The sequence below is a fragment of the Leopardus geoffroyi genome, chromosome C2, assembly GCF_018350155.1.
Source record: "Leopardus geoffroyi isolate Oge1 chromosome C2, O.geoffroyi_Oge1_pat1.0, whole genome shotgun sequence".
Classification (NCBI taxonomy): domain Eukaryota; kingdom Metazoa; phylum Chordata; class Mammalia; order Carnivora; family Felidae; genus Leopardus; species Leopardus geoffroyi.
Window position 1 is genome coordinate 58,287,109 of NC_059333.1, and position 18,404 is coordinate 58,305,512.

An 18,404-nucleotide genomic window follows, 5' to 3' on the forward strand; every position below is an offset into this window, starting at 1 on the left:
GCTCAGTCGGTTAAGCGTCCGACTTCAGCTCAGGTCATGATCTCACAGTCCGTGAGTTCAAGCCCCGCGTCGGGCTCTGTGCTGACAGCTCAGAGCCTGGAGCCTGTTTCAGATTCTGTGTCTCCCTCTCTCTCTGCCCCTTCCCCACTCACGCTCTGTCTCTCTCTGTCTCAGAAATAAATAAAAACATTTAAAAAAAATTAAATCTATTCGGATGTTTAAAAAGACAGTTCGAGGTTAGGTTATAAAGTTTTACATTCTGACTGATCAAGAAAGTATGATCGGAAACCTAAAGCACAAACTTTGGGGCTAAAGCAGAGGAACATTTCAGATTGTGAGTTGGATCCTTTAAGAGTAGTTTCCTGCAAATTTTCAGTGACTCTCAGTGGTTCTATTTTGCCTTTTAGACAACGAGGACCTTAGTGGGGTTTTGCCTTGTCATAGATGTGCCCTGAGGGTGGATAAATCTCTATAGTAAAACTGTTCCTGTTTCTCTCATAAAAAAGCATTTCAGAAACCAATCGCATGTTCATGTCTTTGCCACCTATGTTTTGTTATAGCTACACAGGATGAACGGAGAAGCAGCCATTTAATAGAAGTACAGATAAATCAGACTCTGGAAATACCATGCTTTCAAAATATCTCCTCAGCAATTTCGTCTGAGTTCACCTTTGCATGGTTGGTGGTAAGTGTTGCCCTTTTCAGTGAATAACTGCAATGATCTTTAAATATTAATGAAATAAAAATGAATAACAAGTAATAATAGGGAAGGAAGCACACAGGAGGAAAAGCAGGCATTATGTGGAAGGTGGGGGACTGGCGGGGGAGGGAAGGGAGGGCACTAAGATTCCTTCTAACTCAGCAAGCCTCCAGGTCTATGAATACAGTAATTTAAAAATTAGTTCCTAAAGGTTAGTTTCCATTTCAAGCTATATACCAAACCATGATTACAGAGAGGAAGGAGTATGATGGTGCCCTGGAGAGGAGCCACATCCAGCAGAAACCCCTTCTCGCAAATACTTGTTTTATAAACAACACGTACAGAGGGAGAAACCCCTTTTCCTAGAACCCTTGCTGCTGCATCCTGGGGAATACACAGCATTTCTTTAGATCGGGAAAGACAAACTCTAATGCTTCTAAGATATAGGCAGAAGGGGTAGCTGGGTGGCTCAGTCAGTTGAGCATCAGCTCAGGTCATGATCTCATGGTTCATGAGTTCGAACCTCCCATCGGGCATTCTGCTGTCAGAAAGCCTGCTTGGATCCTCTGTGTGGGTGTGGGTGTGGGTGTGCATGCGCATGCGTCTCTCTGCCCCTCCCCAGTCATACTCTTTCTCAAAAATAAATACACACAAAAAAAATAAAATAAAATAAAGATAACCATAAACACAGTTTTGAGAATCACCTAATTGGGTATTTCTTTAGATGATCCAGAATATGATTAATTTTTAGATTGTCATCAAACACAGGTTTTAAAAATTTTTGCAGAACTCCTAGATCTCCATGGATGTAATGGCTGATACAATTTATAAAATACTGTATCTGCATAAATGATAATGCATATTATAAGTTACCTAAATTTTTATGGACTATCTTGGAAACTAGACCCTTCCTATACAAAGATTTCTCTGAGGATGTGCCAAACCCAAAATAATAGACTTGCAAGGAGGCCTCAAAATGCAAACTACGGATGAGCTTTCACTGTCCAGATATTTTTTTTTAAATTTTTTTTTCAACGTTTATTTATTTTTTGGGGGGACAGAGAGAGACAGAGCATGAACGGGGGAGGGGCAGAGAGAGAGGGAGACACAGAATCGGAAACAGGCTCCAGCCTCTGAGCCATCAGCCCAGAGCCTGACGCGGGGCTCGAACTCACGGACCGTGAGATCGTGACCTGGCTGAAGTCGGACGCTTAACCGACTGCGCCACCCAGGCGCCCCTCCAGATATTTTTTGAATAGTCAGGATGAAAAGAAAAAAATGTTCGGAAATAACTTTCTCAAACTCTTCTAAGAGCTACAGCGTCTCTTTGTCATCCATCAGAAAACACTTTTTTTCCTCCCTTTATAAGGTTTGGTTTCTAAAATGCAAATCTTCCTACCATTGCACATATCATTAGTATAATTCAATTGTTCTTAACAAACAATCGCAGAAAAAAGTTGAAAAGTGGAAATGGTCTCAAGAGGGCAAGAACTGGCTATACGAAACGTTACAGCAATGGAAGTGTACTATCTACACCTTGCTTGCGCTATCCCTGTTTCCCGCCAGTGGGCAAGATTCCACTGTAATTATCACAAATTCACTATCAATGGGAACAATCAAGTTTAATTGCAATCAGTAATAATATACTTTAACAAAGCTTGACTGTAGAGATTTATGCTGGCGAGTAAGTTGATCTATAGTGTTCTTATCTTACCTAAAGGGTGGGTCATCTGTTTTTCCAAGCAAGTGTCAACTGAGCTTCTCCAGAGCAAAAAGCTGTGCCCCTCATTTCAAAACTCCGTAGCATCTAATTAGTACTTAGAACACAGGCCCTCAATAGAGAATAAATAATTGAACGCATCTGTTTCTCTGTTTCTCTTTGTCCCTTCCCCTCATAGTCCTATTCATTGGACTCCTATTAAACTGATGGTCACTAAATTCACGCTGGCTGTTCAAATGGTTAATGAGCAGCTCATTACGTACCAATCACCAGATAACTGAGAAGACAACTTCTATCTAGCAGTTTCCTTCAAAGAAATGAAGAAGACTATGCAGACCTTATCTCTGCATCCTGCCAGGACCTTCAGGATAAATGAGGGACAGAGAGAGGGCACCTAAGGTCACACAGCGAGGCGATCTTAAACTTCTAGAACCTCAAGCCATGCTGTCACTTTGAAGGATGCACCATGATGCAGACAACTTGAGGGATCTTTTTGATTTGAAGAAATCTCTCTTCAAAGGGAACATTGTATTGGCAAATGTGCTGATGAAATTCCTACTGTGCATTCCCTCTTTAAATATCAAAATCTATTTACTCCTCTAGTTTACATCTGTGCTCCATAGTGTTGGCAGCTGTGGGGTTCAGCAAGCCTGATATGAAATCCTCTAATGTCCTCATATTAGGACAGCTTTTCAAGTCATGACTGTGACAGGTCTGCAGAGGACGTAAATACCACCCCCCCCCACCCCCAGTATTTAATCTCTTATTAAATGAGCAATAATCATCTCTTAATCTTTTGTTAAATGAGCAATAATAGTCCTAATAAGACAATTGTTTTTTAAAACATGCTATAATGTGGAATTTAGAAAAAGGTTAAAGAGTGCAGGTGGTGAAGACAAAGTAAAGAGTGTAGGAACCTACTGAACTGAACTCAGTCGCTCCAGGAAAGCTGCAAAATGCTCCCACTTCAGAGGCTGCACCAAGCCCTGGAAACGATTTTATAAACTACGATTATTGTAGTCGAGGTCACTGAAAAACAAAAGTCATGTCTTCTGTGTGGAACTTTATAAAATCTAATCAATTCTGTTAGGACCCTCATGACAAGGGTTATCAGTGGGATTCTCAGTTATCATTTAAAAAATGATTTTCTCTGTGTACCTGACCCCATGCAATGGCTGTGTTAAATGTGTCCGTGGAGTGGTTTCTTAGCATGTGGAGAAGTTACATTCCAGGGTGGTGAGTAGACTGAAGTAGAAAGGCATCAGATGCAAATAGCGTATCCAACATTGATGTAGCCTGAGTGGTCATCAAATAAACACAAAGGGTTAATCTGTCAACGGGCACTGCGGGTTTCCGTATATGATGGGATGATGAATAAGAAGTCATAGGATGTTTATGTTTAGAGGGAATGCAGTTGGTAGATAAGGGACAAGTAGCAGTTTTTCCAGTTTATGTCCTGGGGCACAAGTGTATAGTCATCTGGGAAATCCTTCAGGCTTATTCCGGGAGCTTCTAAATAGAGTCTAATATTCTGTTTTCATTCCAAAGTATCACCCTGATTTCCTACAGTATAAATTTCAATTCAATCCTGCAAACATCTGTGAATCTGTTTTGAGTGTTAGGTCCTGCAGGGATACAAAACGACATCAAATATATTTCCTGCTATGAAATACAGTTTCAGTAAAAATGTAAAAAAATGGCAGCCTAGAGAGAGAACGGTTTGATTCTGAGCAAATGGACCTGGAAAACTTCTTAGATTATATTTGAGCTGGATAATTAAAGAACAGTTGGCCAGCAAACCTCAGACGTGTACTATACCAAGATCTGGGACCTGTGAGTACAAGTTGGTGGTGGGGGTGTAGAGAGGTGCTGAGGGAATGTTTGTTTCTCAAGTTTGTGAAGAAGGAGAGACCCATGATTTTTCTCCTACACATCAGGAAAAAAAGGAGAGGACTCTATCAGATTCAAATAGTTCAATGTTAGTGATAAAAGCACATGACTAAAACCTAGATGCTTATGTTTCTTTACAACTCTATAAATGCATCTTTTCAATATACTCTTCTTTAGTATTTGCAATGTTTTATGTTTAAACAAAAAGTGGACTGGCATTATAAACAATGTCAGCTTTCCATGCCTGTGGGAAGCGTTGCTATTCAGAAAATGAAACTGTCACCTTCTACCTGATAGCTGCTGACCCCAATTGTCTTCACCATAATCAGAAATAAAGTGGTAGCCAACCCACGAAGAACTGACAACCAATTGCAATGACTGGAAAAATATTGTTCTGGTGCTCTACAAAAGTGGACGTGGGGAGCTTTGCAAGCAGCCTGCTTTGACAGCACTGACTGGATGGAAAATAAATGGAGGAAGTGTGAAGATAAGAAGCAGTTTGGAGATAAAGAAGTAACAATCGATAAAATTAACAGAATTTATCGAATGAGCTCTATACTATAGCTCAATGCCTGCCATGTGGTATGGTCCTCACAGACCGGTCTGACCTGGAGCTCAGGCCAACCCAGAGATGAGGTAATATCACTAAATCAAATAGTACCAATGCCTCTTTTCTGCATTGGAAATTCTGATTATAGTACAAAAACAGGAAAGCACCCACAAATTATTTTAAGGCTTGTTATTAAGGTCATGAAGGGACACAGGAAGAGTTTTTCATGGTTCAGTACTACCCTGCCCAACCCTCATCATCCTAATTATTTTGCCCAACTCCTGTCCAAAATGTAATTATCCATTTATTTCTCTTCTGTGGGTCCTGATTTTTTTTTTGTCTCGTGAATTTGTTCTTCTCAAATAGACTATAAGCAGAAAAGGCAAGGACTGTTTGTTCTACTACTCTTATGAGGCTGAACATCGCAGTCATTAACAGCATGACTTTTGGAAGGAAATTGTTTTAAAAATCCTGGCTCTTGCCATTTACTAGCTGTGTGACGTAGGAGCTAGGATTAGAGTGAGGTGAGCAAGGTCCTCTCCTTAGATGCAAATTTTAAGGGACTGCCCCCCAAAATCAGTAATTAAGGTACATATTTTAATGAAATATTTTTTAAAATCAAAACTTAGAGGGGCACCTGGGTGGCTCAGTTGGTTAAGTGTCTGACTTCGGCTCAGGTCACGATCTCATGATTTGTGGGTTTGAGCCCCACATCGGGCTCTGTGCTGATAGCTCAGAGCCTGGAGCCTGCTTCAGATTCTGTCTCTCTTCTCTCTCTGCTCCTTCCCCACTCATGCTCTGTCTGTCTGTCTCTCTCAAAAATAAACATTAAAATAATTTTTAAGTAAATAAAATCAAAACTTAGAGAAAATGCATGATGAATAAAATATCAAAATTTCAAATAAGCATAAGCCATTGTTTGTCTGTTTTGAGACCCTGGTATGCTGTCCAAGGAGTAGTATTTTCCAATTTGCCTGTGGTTTCTGGGACTTCATGGCATCATGCCCCCCATGGCCACAACTTTACACGGTCATAAAACATTTTTTTTAATTGTAGATTTTTTAAATTAATTTTTCCACTTGGTCAAAATATGGGAGAATATTTGAGAAGTGCCTACAGGTGCACACGTTTTTCCTTTTGTCTCAGAATTCAGTACGACTTTGGATATGTGGCCTAAACTAAGTTTTACTTCCTTCATCTGTAAAAGGGGATGATTCTGGTATTGACTTTATGCTGGTATTGTGAGGTTGTAAATAATACAACTAAACAGCTTAGCATAGTACCTATACTGAGTACGTATTACAAGATAATCTTTAAAGGATCCATTTTATGACTCTCTATAATGCTTCAGTTTAGCCTTGCAGATAGTGGATGCTCATGAAGTACAGACTGATCATCAGTGAGGCTGGAAGACAGTCTGTATTACTTGAGTATCTACTATTACTTGAGTATTACTTGAGGGTCAGGGCAAGCATGGTATACTGTATGTATGCTAATTCAGTCTGTACTCTTCATTAAATCATATGGCTCCTCCGAAGTGAGAATCCCATTGGGTTTTAGAAATATTTACTAATATTTTAGGGGTGCCTGGGTGGCTCAGTCAGTTAAGCATCCGACTTCAGCTCAGGTCATGATCTTGTGGTTCGTGAGTTCGAGCCCCGTGTCGGGCTCTGTGCTGACAGCTCAGAGCCTGGAGCCTGCTTCGGATTCTGTGTTTCCCCCTCTCTCTGCCCCTCCCATGCTCACACTGTGTCTCTCTCTCTCTCTCAAAAATAAACATCAAAAAAAAATTTAAAAACGAAATATTTATTAATATTTTTTAAAGTTATCTAAATTAACAAAACGTTTTAAAAAGGCAGAGGGGAGGGTGCCTGCGTGGCTCAGACAGTTAAGCGTCCAACTCTTGTTTCAGCTCAGGTCATGATCTCATGGTTTTGTGGGTTCAAGCTGCCTGTGCAGAGTGCGCTTGGGATTCTCTCTCCCTCTCCGTCTGGCCCTTCCCTGCTTGCCCTGTCTCTGTCTCTCTCAAAAAACAAAAAACAAACAAAGAAACAAACAAAAAACACCTTTACACATTATCCAATTTTTTTCTTTGAAAAACAAGAAAAGAAGAAAAAAAAAAAAAACCAGGCAAGAATAAAGATTCTGTACAAGACCTCTTACCAGTATGTTTTCAGCAGACAAGGTTACCTGAGATCATTATTAGGTAAGATCAGAGGTATACTCTCTGACCCCTATCACCAAAGGTAGATCACTATATTATGAAACAGCTTCTTCACTCAACAAATTGTCCACACCTCTGTAATCTACGATGTATATAAAGGCCTCTGGCTTCCTGGAATTTCTTTAAAATTTTTCATTCCACATACTCAAAAACGAAAAAACAAAACAAAACAAAAAGTCCTTTTTATTGTTTTGTGATTGTTTGGTTTTTATTAGTACGTGTTGTCTCTGAGGTTTAACTTCCCTGGACCAGGTCATCTCTGCTTTTTGATGCCCTGACTTAAGCACCTTCTTGCTTTGTTTGACCTTTGAGCAAATTACTCAACCTTAGTTTATTCCAGATTGTCATAGGAATAAATAAAGACTCAAAAGGGGCGCCTGGGTCGCTCAGTCGGTTAAGCGTCCGACTTCAGCTCAGGTCATGATCTCATGGTTTGCGAGTTCGAGCCCCACATCGGGCTCTGTGCTGACAGATCAGAGCCTGGAGCCTGCTTCAGATTCTTTGTCTCCCTTTCTCTTTGCCCCTCCCCTGCTTGGGCTCTATCTCTCTCTCTCTCTCCAAAATAAACATCAAAAAAAAAAAAAAAAAAAAAGACTCGAAAGAACTTTGCACAATGTCTAAAGCATAGTGTGTGCTAAATAAATTTAAGCTATGATTAATAAGAATATAAAACTTTAATAGTGGCTGTAGCATATTATTAGTATTAGTTTCCCCTCTTCCAGCTCCAGACATTTCATTGTCTGCCTGGGCTCCTTTTTCCCTCACCTCTTCTCTCATTTGCTGGGCGAAGGCAGCCATTCCCTGCAGGTTCTTGCCTGGGCCCCCTTTATAACTCCTCCAGCAGTTAAACTACCCTGGCCGGCCACACCCAGCAACACAATAATGGAAAAACAGCTTTTGTCTCCCTAGTTTCCAACCTCAGCTTCTGACTGCCTTTCTTCCCACTACAAAGTAACAGATGGAAATGTTCCCAATGGGGAGACATTTACTAAGTGGCCAAAAAGCATTTTGAGCTCTGAAGATCCTCACAAAACGAGAACCTGTGAGTGAAGCAAGAGGTATAGAAGTTAGTTCAGTGTGCAGACCTGCAGGGGGAGCCTGCTTCCTTAATTATTGGCCTCCAGATCTGCAGCCATTGAGTGAACCGCGTCCATTTTCTTCTGTCACCACCCAAGGCAGAGGGCTCCTTTTTGGGCCCTGTCTCCAGAATGTAAGCTGTCTCCTTTTAATTTTCTATATGCTTCTTCACTAGGAAGATAGTAGCACAGACTCCTAGGTCCTTTCTTATTGTGGGGTCAAAGGTATGTACGTTGTTTCAGGGTAAGTCTCGAGCAGGGCATCACTGTTTACAAACAGTACTGTCGATGTATCTGTATGTAAAGCTGATAGCAATCTTAGCCCATGTCACCTAAAGAATGGTGTCTTACGTAAGAGTTTCTACTAAGTATATTCTGGAAATATTTATATAAACTATTTAAATAAAGTCTGCCTTCATGTTTCCACTGTTTCTGCTCCCAGATCATACTTGAATTCTCTAACTCTCCTAGCTTCTGTTTCTTCTACTCTGAATATGTATAGTGGTGGGTTTTTTTTTTTTTTTTTGACAGATTTAAACCAGAGGTTCCAAGTGACGGATCTTTGTTTTCATTATTTCGTGACTTCTCCACCAAATGCATTGCTGTTCATCTCAGTTCTCTCCGTTTCCCCTGATCTCTGCACATAATGATTGATTAATCTGTTGTTTAGAGTTAGACCAGTGGTTCTCAGACCTGGATCCTTTGAGGACCTTTTTTTTTTTTATAATTTTTTTTTAACATTTATTTATTTTTGAGACAGAGAGAGACAGAGCATGAACAGGGGAGGAGCAGAGAGAGAGGGAGACACAGAATCTGAAACAGGCTCCAGGCTCTGAGCTGTCAGCACAGAGCCCGACGTGGGGCTCGAACTCACGGACCGTGAGATCATGACCTGAGCCGAAGTCGGACGCTTAACCGACCAAGCCACCCAGGCGCCCCATGAGGACCTTTTAAAAAATGTTACAGCCTGAGTTTCATCCCTGAGGTAGAATCTGCAGGAGAAACTTGGTGTGTCAGAATGTTTTCAAAGCAACTCAACTGAGAATATTCAGTTATTTATAGAAGAATGAGATCATAACCCTTCCTCTACCCTTGTGCCCCTCAAGAGTCCCCTCGTCACCAGCCCTTAGCACACTTACTGACACTGACCAGCACGATGATTGCCCAGCGATCTTGTCCATGGAAATTCTGGGTATGGCAAGAAGAATAGGAGCTTTCCTTCATAAATGCAAGAACCGATATGGAATAGAAGAACCAAGTGCTTCAAATAAACTCTGATTTGTGGAATTTTGATTAATATTCAGAGTCTACCCTTTATGTGTCCTCTATGAAGGTAGCATAGAAATAAAAAAGAGAAGGGCAAGGACCATGACTGGTCAGAGGGAAGGAGGCAAGAAAGTGCCCGGGGCACAAAATTGAAGAAGGCACTTACTTTCAGATACTCACCCTGAACTGATAGGGCCTTGAGAGTGAGTGCTAAGAGCCTCTTTACTTCATCCTGGTCCTGGCCCCACGGGGAGCTAAAATGAGACCTTTTCCAAAGGAAAGGTGGAAGGGAGGACAACCATAATCATCCGGTCCAGATGAAGATTTAATTAGCAAAATGGATACAGCACATCTTAGCATTAGGATTCTTGAACTTTGGGGCACCTGGGTGGTTTAGTCAGTTAATCATCCAGCTCTTGACTTCAGCTCAGGTCATGATCTCACGGTTTATGGGTTCAAACCCCACATCAGACTCTGCACTAGCAGTGCAAAGCCTGCTTGGGATTCTCTCTCTCTCTCTCTCTCTATCTCTCTATCTCTCTATCTCTGTCTCTGTCCCTTTCCCACCTGTGTGCTTTCTCTCTCAAAATAAATAAACTTAAAAAAATAGATTCTTGAACTTGAAATAAGAATTATGATCTTTCATTAGCCCCCAGTGCTGTGCCCTCCAAATCCCACTGCTGATACGCACCTTATGGAAAGTTATGAAGGGGAAGTTCTAGTCAGAGAAACATCAAGTTTCAATTCTTGTTAGGAGAGGGTGACTCTAGTCATTGAAAGTCAAGTGTAATGATCTTTTCTCTAGTAACATAGCAAATATCTCTTAATTTCACTTCTTCATCCATCACCTGTATTTTTTACAAGATATAAATGAATTAATGCATGTGAACATCTAGTCTGGAGCTGACACGATTGAGTGCTGAGTAACCGGGAATATTTCTTTCAGCAGGAAGATAACGGAACTCAGGAAGCATGTATCACCCAAGGTCACTCCATCAGCAATTCCACACTATTTAAAGACAGAGTCAAGCTAGGTACAGACTATAAACTCTACCTTTCTCCAATCCAAATCCACGATGACGGCCGGAAGTTCTCCTGCCACGTTATGGTCAGACCTGGTAAAACCTTGAGGAGCTCCACCACAGTCAAGGTTTTTGGTAAGAGCTTCTGTTCTCCGGACTCCCTGCCGTCCTCCTGTCCATTTTTCCTGCCTTGTTCTCTCCTACAGAGAAAGTGCCCCGGTCTCTGGAGAGCAGCCCCGCAGGGTAGCTATTCTAGAGCTCTGTTGACCTTGATACTGGCATTCACCTTAGGGGTGAGGATAAGGGTAGGGAGTTAAAGAATGAGGATTGAGTTAATAGAATAAAATCACACTGAAAGCCATAGAGTGGCCAGGCTCCTGGTGACTACTCCTTATTTACAACTTTAATGTTTCCTGAGAATACTGGGAATCTCTTTAATTATAACTGCCAAAATCTAATTACTGAGTTGTCTAATTGTCTTGGTTGCTTGCTGGAGTGAGGCAGAATAGGGACAGTGTGAGAAAAGGAAAACGATAAACACAGCTCCAGAGAAACTGCAGGAGTCCCCCCACCCCCAGCAGGGCCAGCTCCTCAGTGAAGGAGCCTGCAGGATGGCCCTCTGTCCCTGCATCCACTGAAGTGTGGAGCGGAAATATCCACGATGGCCCACTCAGGTTTCACAGGCTCTGAGGGGAACAAATTTGCGGAAAATGTGAAAATTCGATTTTGCTCAGTGAGGCCAGGCAATATTAGTAAATATAAAATCCAAACCCCTGGCTTTGGATCGTTTTCATCTTTGTCCCCAAGAACTGTGTTTTTTACCAAGTCATTTTTAAGTGAAGGCAAACAGAAAAGCAGTGATGTGGATGAGCCATTAATTGTTTTTGCAAATGAGGGAACCGGAGAGAAAATAACCTCACAAAACCTGAGCACACGAGCTACTAGATTTTCCCTCAGTTCTCTGAATGACCAGACAAATGGATAATCTTTGTTTTCACTTAGAATCTTACGGCATTATTAATAGAGATCAGAGAATTCAGTATTTTGAGGGAAATACAAAGACTGTAGTTCGTAAAGATGGAGGCAGCTCCAGCCAAGATTTATGTAGTTGGAAGTCTCTTGTAGTTCTTCTTATGTCTCTCTCTCTCTCTGGCTCCCTTTCCTTCCCTCCTCCTCTTTCCATCTCTCCTTGTGGATGGGCTAGGAGATAATTGATCACCCCTAATGATCATGTTGCTTTTGGAGCCTGAACAGTGCTCTGTGAAGACGTGGGAAAGACTGTTCATTTCTTTCTTCGATATCGCTGTCGGCTCACTTACTGGGGCGTGACTGTCTTCGAACAAACACAAAACTGACTCATCTGGCCTGACTTTAGGCAAATCAATGAAGGCAGCTCTCCAGGATGTGAAAACACGTGTCGATTCTAAGCTGGGCAAACCATGTCCGGTTTGACCAAGGGTTATTGCACCCCAACTTGATCTAACTGCCTTGTCAACACTTAAACCACACCCTCTCTCTGTGGCAGAGACCTCCGTCTTAGTCTTGAATGCTTTTTCCTCTTTCACATCTTACTCTTACCACCCTGTCTGTGTCTACACCTCTCTGTCTCTACGTCTCTGTTTCTTCTTTGATCTCCTCTCAGTGGATGCTTCAAAATAGGAGATTCTGCCTGCCTATTCATTCGATTTTCCCTGCTTCCTCTCTTTCCCCTTTAGCAAATGGGCCAGCCAGGCTGTGCTTGGCCTGTCTCATCCAGTCCTTAGACTCTTTGTGTGTGCCACGAAGTATATATCCTAGTGGCCCTGGCATGGAAGTATAATACATGTCTTATTCAGAAACCACTTAGCAGTCCTCGGTGATTCCTCAAATAGGACAAACCAAAAATAAAAACTTGAAACTTCAAAATAAGTACCCAAGTGTAGCACAGACCCACTGCAGCGTGGTTGCCCTAAATCCGCTTTATTTCTTCGTCCTGAATAACACCTCCCTCTCTAACAGTGCAGGGGCCAGAAGCTCCCTGGCTCCTTTGCTACTTTTTGCTCTCCTCTCACTGATCTTCTTGACTTTACTTTCCTTAGCAGGGCATCACCTGCTATCCCAAGTTCGCTCCTGCCCCCTTCTAAGCCCTTAAACCTGATTGTCCTGAGCCTCAAAAGGAATGTCTCTGTAGCACCCCTGCAACTTTCAGTAACTGTTCTTTCTTTCAGGTCCTTCATTCCAATAGCATCTGTTGCAGATATGAGCTCAGAATGGCCAGAATACCCCTCCTCGCATTAGTGTTTTCGGGTCTATCTTGGTTTGGGTTCCCCAAAAGAAAACACTGAGACAAGGATTTGAGTTAAATTAATTTATTTGAGGAGTATTTATTGAAGGAATTTATTGGGGGAAGCATCAGAAGAGGAGTCAGAAAGCCAAGGAAGGGAAGGAAGATAATGAAATATACGTGAACCTGCCAGTTACCAGTGTGGGCTCAGAGCTCATTCCCACCAGGGAACTCTGGGGGAATACACATCAGAGTTCTCCCAGATAAAGGCAAGGAAGTTGGGGTATTCTCCACCAACTCCCTGTCTGTTATAGCCATTAGCTCACTAGACGTCCAGTTTGCCCTGCTTGTGGACTGAGGGAGCTCCCATAGGCCCAATAAATCCCTAAGAGAGGGTCACAGGTACGCCCAACAAAAGGCCTTCAGCAAGTAGAGGCAAATGCGTCTAGATGTAGCAGACACTGACAGCCTGTGACAGGCTTACTATTTCTCCAGTGGTTCACAGACAGCCTTGTCTGCTGCACTCAAGCACTGACTTGAAGCCACTTTGGTTCAACGTAATGTACTCAATGTCTACTTTGTGCTGGTCACTGGTAAGTTCGAGAGATGGAGGGATGAATGAAAATAGGCTTCAGGGCACTTACAGTCTAACAGGACGTCAAAATCACTGAAATATCCTCCGATGTATTCTAAAATCTGTATTTTCCATGAAAATGTCAATTTCTTAAGGACAGTGAAGTTGATTTGTCCACCTTTGTTTCGTAGGCCTTTAGCATACAGCTGGGCACATAGTGAATGTTGAATTAATATTTGATGAATGATGAATACACACACACACACACACACACACACACACACACACTAGTGGCCAGGTAAGATGGTATTCAGTGACACTAACTGTGTTTTATTTGCCTTTAAGCTAAGCCAGAAATCCCCATGATTATGGAAAATAACTCTACGGATGTCTTGGGAGAGGTGAGTCACATTAAAGCCTTTGAAAATCTATAGTGTAATATGCCAAGGTGTGTTTGGTTACATCATTGTCAGAATATCTTCTCAAAGGACCTTATTCCTTGGCCCTCAGCCAATTAATTGCTAGTGAGGAAGAAGAGAAGCTGAACTGATTCTAGAGCCAAGTGGAAATACTTACTTTCTGACTTAGGGCTCTCAGAACATACGATCTGTAATCCTTAGTCCTTAAATTTTCTGGAAGAATCATCTCAATAGTTTAAACTTCTCTTTAGTGAAAATTGGAGAAGCTAGGGAAGGAAAAGTAGGACAGAAAGCAGTGTGAATCTTAGTGTGAGAATGAGGCTTTTGTTCAGCTGGCATTTAATTCGTTCTAATCCATTTCCTGTACCGGCCCTTCTTATAGTCTTTGGTTTGAGTAACAAGAGGAGAGGTGCCCTTCTATACTCCTTCAGAACCCTGCCTATTTCTTAGGCGGTAGGAGAAAGGGCAGGTGAAAAAGGAAAGTAGAGTAGGGCTGTTTGACTTCAGTTTCTTGTAGGTGATTCCCAGCCTTGAGTCACTGGGATCTGGGCTCACTTGCCAGCTCTTCTTGTTGGCTGTGACCTTGGGCAAATTACTTCACATCTTTTTCTATCTTTTTCTATCTGTATGAAGAGGATAAGAAGAACATCTGCATATTGTTGTTCTTAAGAATTAAATGAAATACTGTATGAAAAGTTCTTAGTATGCTCTATGGCATATATTAGGTGCTCAGTAAACATTATTACTGTTGTTTTATTGTTATTACTACTCTGGGTGTTAATCAGTTGTCTCAGGGCATTTTGACTTAATTCAAGCTTTTTGAAATCCCAAATAAAATAAATATTCTTGTGAACTCTCAAACATTTTCTGCTACATGAGATGAGAGAAAATTATACTCCTATTCTAATTTCTTCTAATCCTGAGAACACTGCATAACTTATGATTTCTGATCCTATATATAAGATCATTTATAAATGATCCTAAATATAAGTCATTTAATTTGACAGCTATATACAAATCATAGCTCAAACTCTATGGGATGGTTTTAGATGGGCATATATTTGTGTCTTTTGTTGATTTTATGTATTAGTCTCTTAGATAATTGCTGTTATAGTCCCGAGTATATGAAAAAAAATTAAAATTTTTTTGTTCTTCCACAATTAACTCCAATTTTATTAGTGGACATCATTTCAATAGTTTGAATAAAACTAACAGTCTAATGGCACGTTTGGCAGCTATCTTTGTTTCTTATAAGGTTTTCCTGTTGGTTCTTTATGCCAATGTTTACAGGTAATAAGGACTCAATCAAGATACAGAACCGTAAGATTGGATCCAAGAATTCCAGTTTAAAAAAAAAAAAAAGGACTTTCTCTTACATGTTATCACATTTCTTCTTCTGTACCCATGTTTACCTAGATGCCGACTAGGACAGTCAGAGAACCTTCCTTCCTGGGGAATTAGTAAATAATCTCTCACCAACTCTATTTAACCAGCGACAGGACACGGCTTGTCTGTGGATCTTTTAACATTTTGCCAAACGTTAGTAATTTCTTACTCTAATATTCTTAGAGTTCCCATTGTATTTTTAATAGCTTCTTAACTCTTCAAAGTCCTTCCACATGCTTTTATTGAGTGATGCTCTGAAATAGGTGGGGCATCCATAATTTTACGGATGAGAAATGGTGTCCTGAAGAGTCTACACAACTGGCTGAATCACTAATAAAAGGCAGAGCTGGGATGAGAATTTAGCATGCCCATAACCAGGTAGGATGATATAATGAAAGGAGACCATGATTCAGGGGCAGACAGAACTAATATCAAATCCTGATTCGACCATTTCTTGGCTACATATCTTCATCCAATAGTTAACTTCCATGAGTCTCAACTAAGTCATCTAAAATTGGGATCAGGATTAATATTTCATGGGACTCTTAGGGGAATTAAATTTATTCATAGTAATGGAGTATATTGAACATAATAGATGTCTCAGGAATATTTCTTTCCTTCCCATTATTTATCATTCACCTGCTCCCTTTCATCCACTGTTTCATCTGAAGATGTATTCATAAATCTCCTATGTGATTGATTTTGGGAGACAGTATGTGATAATGAAAAAACAGAACATAGACTGTGGAATCTGGTAGACCTGGGCCTGAATTCTCCTCTATCACTTATTAACTCTGACCCCTGGGACCTCAGTTCCTTAGCTTCCTCATCAGTGAACATGGACAACGATCTCAACCTCCCAAGAGTGATATAAAGATCAAATGAGAGAACACATGTAAAGTATCTACCATCTGGCAACCATAAGTATTGGGTATGGTAACTTCCAGCCCTACCCTTCATTTCTTAGAGATTAACCAATTCAACCTGTACTTACTGCCAGCCTACTATGTACTACATATTCACTCCACCAGCAGCCCTTGGAGTTAAAGTAATAGGGATTTGGTCAGTTATGAGTTATGTTTTCCAGCATTACTAAAGCAATGAAGTTTATGGTTAATTTGGTTTGCCTGAAAAATCAAAAAGCTCCCAAATTATTCTAACCATGACACTTCTCAGGTTTAGACATGCCAGCAATATCCAAAGAGAGTGTCACTCCTGTGGATGTCATATTCTTGTGCATTCTGGGGGCAAGGCTTCATCAGGGCTCCAGCATGGCATGCAGCCTCGCCTCCTCAGCTGAGATGGAAAAGGAGTCTTTAGCTGAAACCTCAGGGCCCCTTCTTGTAGCAGACACAGTATTCGAATAAAAGATGCTGGCCCAAAGAACCCTCAGCCCACAGACCCTGGCCCTGAATAGCCTACTCTGATGATGTAGCAAAAGAAGGCACAAGAGAGATACATGAAAATCCCAGAGTTTATTCAACAGTTCGGTCTTTCCATGAACCACATATGTCTCTCTTTTATACCTGGGCTTTCTGCTTTAACCCCTTCATCTCCATGGGTCTTGTCCTCATCACTCTCTACCTTTATTATGTTTGACAAAAGTTAAGTGAAAAAATATATAAAGAGAACTACCTAACATGAAAGATAGGAAACAAAAGTAGCTGGGGTTAAAACGCCTGAAAAGGAAGAGAAGTGAAAATCATAAGAGCCATGTAAAACAGACACCATAATCTAAAAACACACATTACCATTCAGCAGGATGGTTCTGGTGTCTGTTTGCAGATTTTGATTGTTGCTCTTTATTTAATTGTGGTTTTGCAAAGCCTGAGTCTGTGGATTCTTTGACCTTCTTAAGCTTCATTTCAAATGTATGGGGGTATGTGTGTTTAAGATTAGGTATTAGAGCTTCTTCCTCTCCCTCCTTCCCTCTGACCTCCCTCCCTTCTTCTTTCTTTCTTTCTTTCTTTCTTTCTTTCTTTCTTTCTTTCTTTCTTTCTTTCTTTCTTTCTTTCTTTCTTTCTTCTTTTCCTTCCTTCCTTCCTTCCTTCCTTCCTTCCTTCCTACCTACCTTCCTTCCTCTCTCTCTTTTTCCTTCCTTCCTTCCTTCCTTCCTTCCTTCCTTCCTTCCTTCTTCCCTTCCTTCCTTCCTTCCTTCCTGGAATCTTATGGAACAATAAGGCTCTGATTCCCAGTGTCCAGTCATGGGACTCTCAGTGGCCCTCATCATCATTTAGAAGGTGAGAGTCCTTGAGTTTTTACCTTAGCTGGAAAGGGCCTTAAAAATGGCACCACATCCCTTTGGAAAACCGTATGGTAAGTGAAACCTTTAATATCAGGCAAGTTTCTAGAAAAAAATAAGGAGATTACAAGCCTACAGTACAGTCTGGGATTTTCACAAGCTATGTTTGGACTTGTGCTTGTTCCACAAACAGCTCACAGGGAAAACAGATCTGGGTGTTAGAGCTGCTGACAGTCTAAGAATGAGCAGTAAGAGGGAGCCACACAGGTGAGGACAGAGGGAAACAAGACCCCATTACGACACCAGGATCTTTTCCACTTTCTGGGAGGTCGTTGCCCATTAAGTGCTTGGATCTATTTACAAGATAAAGAGAAACTGTCTTTATTAGCTCTTGTCTCCCCAGCTCCCACCATCCCTCACTCCACCTCCAACCCAGTAAAAAAAAAAAAAAAAATAGGTTCTAGAGGAATCATCCAAACTAAAAGTCAGCTCCAACCCAAAGGCCACAGTCATTGCCACTTTGGTTTAATCTATTCCTGAGTAACCATATTAGGCATACCCTCAATAGATTGTTCTTTCCTTATGGACTGGTAGGTTCCCTTTTTTCAAAGCATCTCTGAGTATTTAAAAATGAACAGTTTTTTTTTTTATTTTTTTAAAATGTTTTATGTTTATTTATTTTTGGGAGAGAGCACATGTGCGTGCTCCCACAAGTGGGGGAGGGGCAAAGAGGGAGACACAGAATGTGAAGCAGGCTCTAGGGTCTGAGCTATCAGCACAGAGAACAATGCAGGGCTTGAACTCACAAACTGTGAGCTCATGACCTGAACTGAAGTTGGACACCTAACCGACTAAACCACCCAGACACCTCCAAAATGCACAGTCTTTTTTTTTAAAAAGTCAGGGAACAGTTGGCCTGTAGCCAGCATCTCAAAGGCAGGAATAAAATCCAAAACCTACTGTTCAAATGAATGGGTGGTCTGTGGGAACAAAACTAAAGCAATTTAACTCATTAAAATTGACCTCAGAACCTCAGAAAATGTTCTCCGCCCTTCAGTCTCCCAGATAGTCT

The 18,404-nt window shown here is 41.1% G+C and overlaps 1 protein-coding gene across 8 annotated transcripts in view; it reads left to right on the forward strand.

Moving 5' to 3' along the window:
* The window catches only part of CD96 (CD96 molecule), a 95,925-nt gene that overhangs the window by 20,285 nt on the left and 57,236 nt on the right, over positions 1-18,404 (forward strand). For 7 of the 8 annotated variants that reach the window (XM_045501945.1, XM_045501948.1, XM_045501947.1 and 4 more), the window contains 3 exons: positions 561-685; positions 10,373-10,583; positions 13,631-13,686. In XM_045501945.1, the coding sequence (XP_045357901.1) occupies positions 561-685; positions 10,373-10,583; positions 13,631-13,686 (392 nt within the window). The remainder of the gene's footprint in view (positions 1-560; positions 686-10,372; positions 10,584-13,630; positions 13,687-18,404) is intronic. The other variant, XM_045501946.1, reaches the window with a different exon arrangement.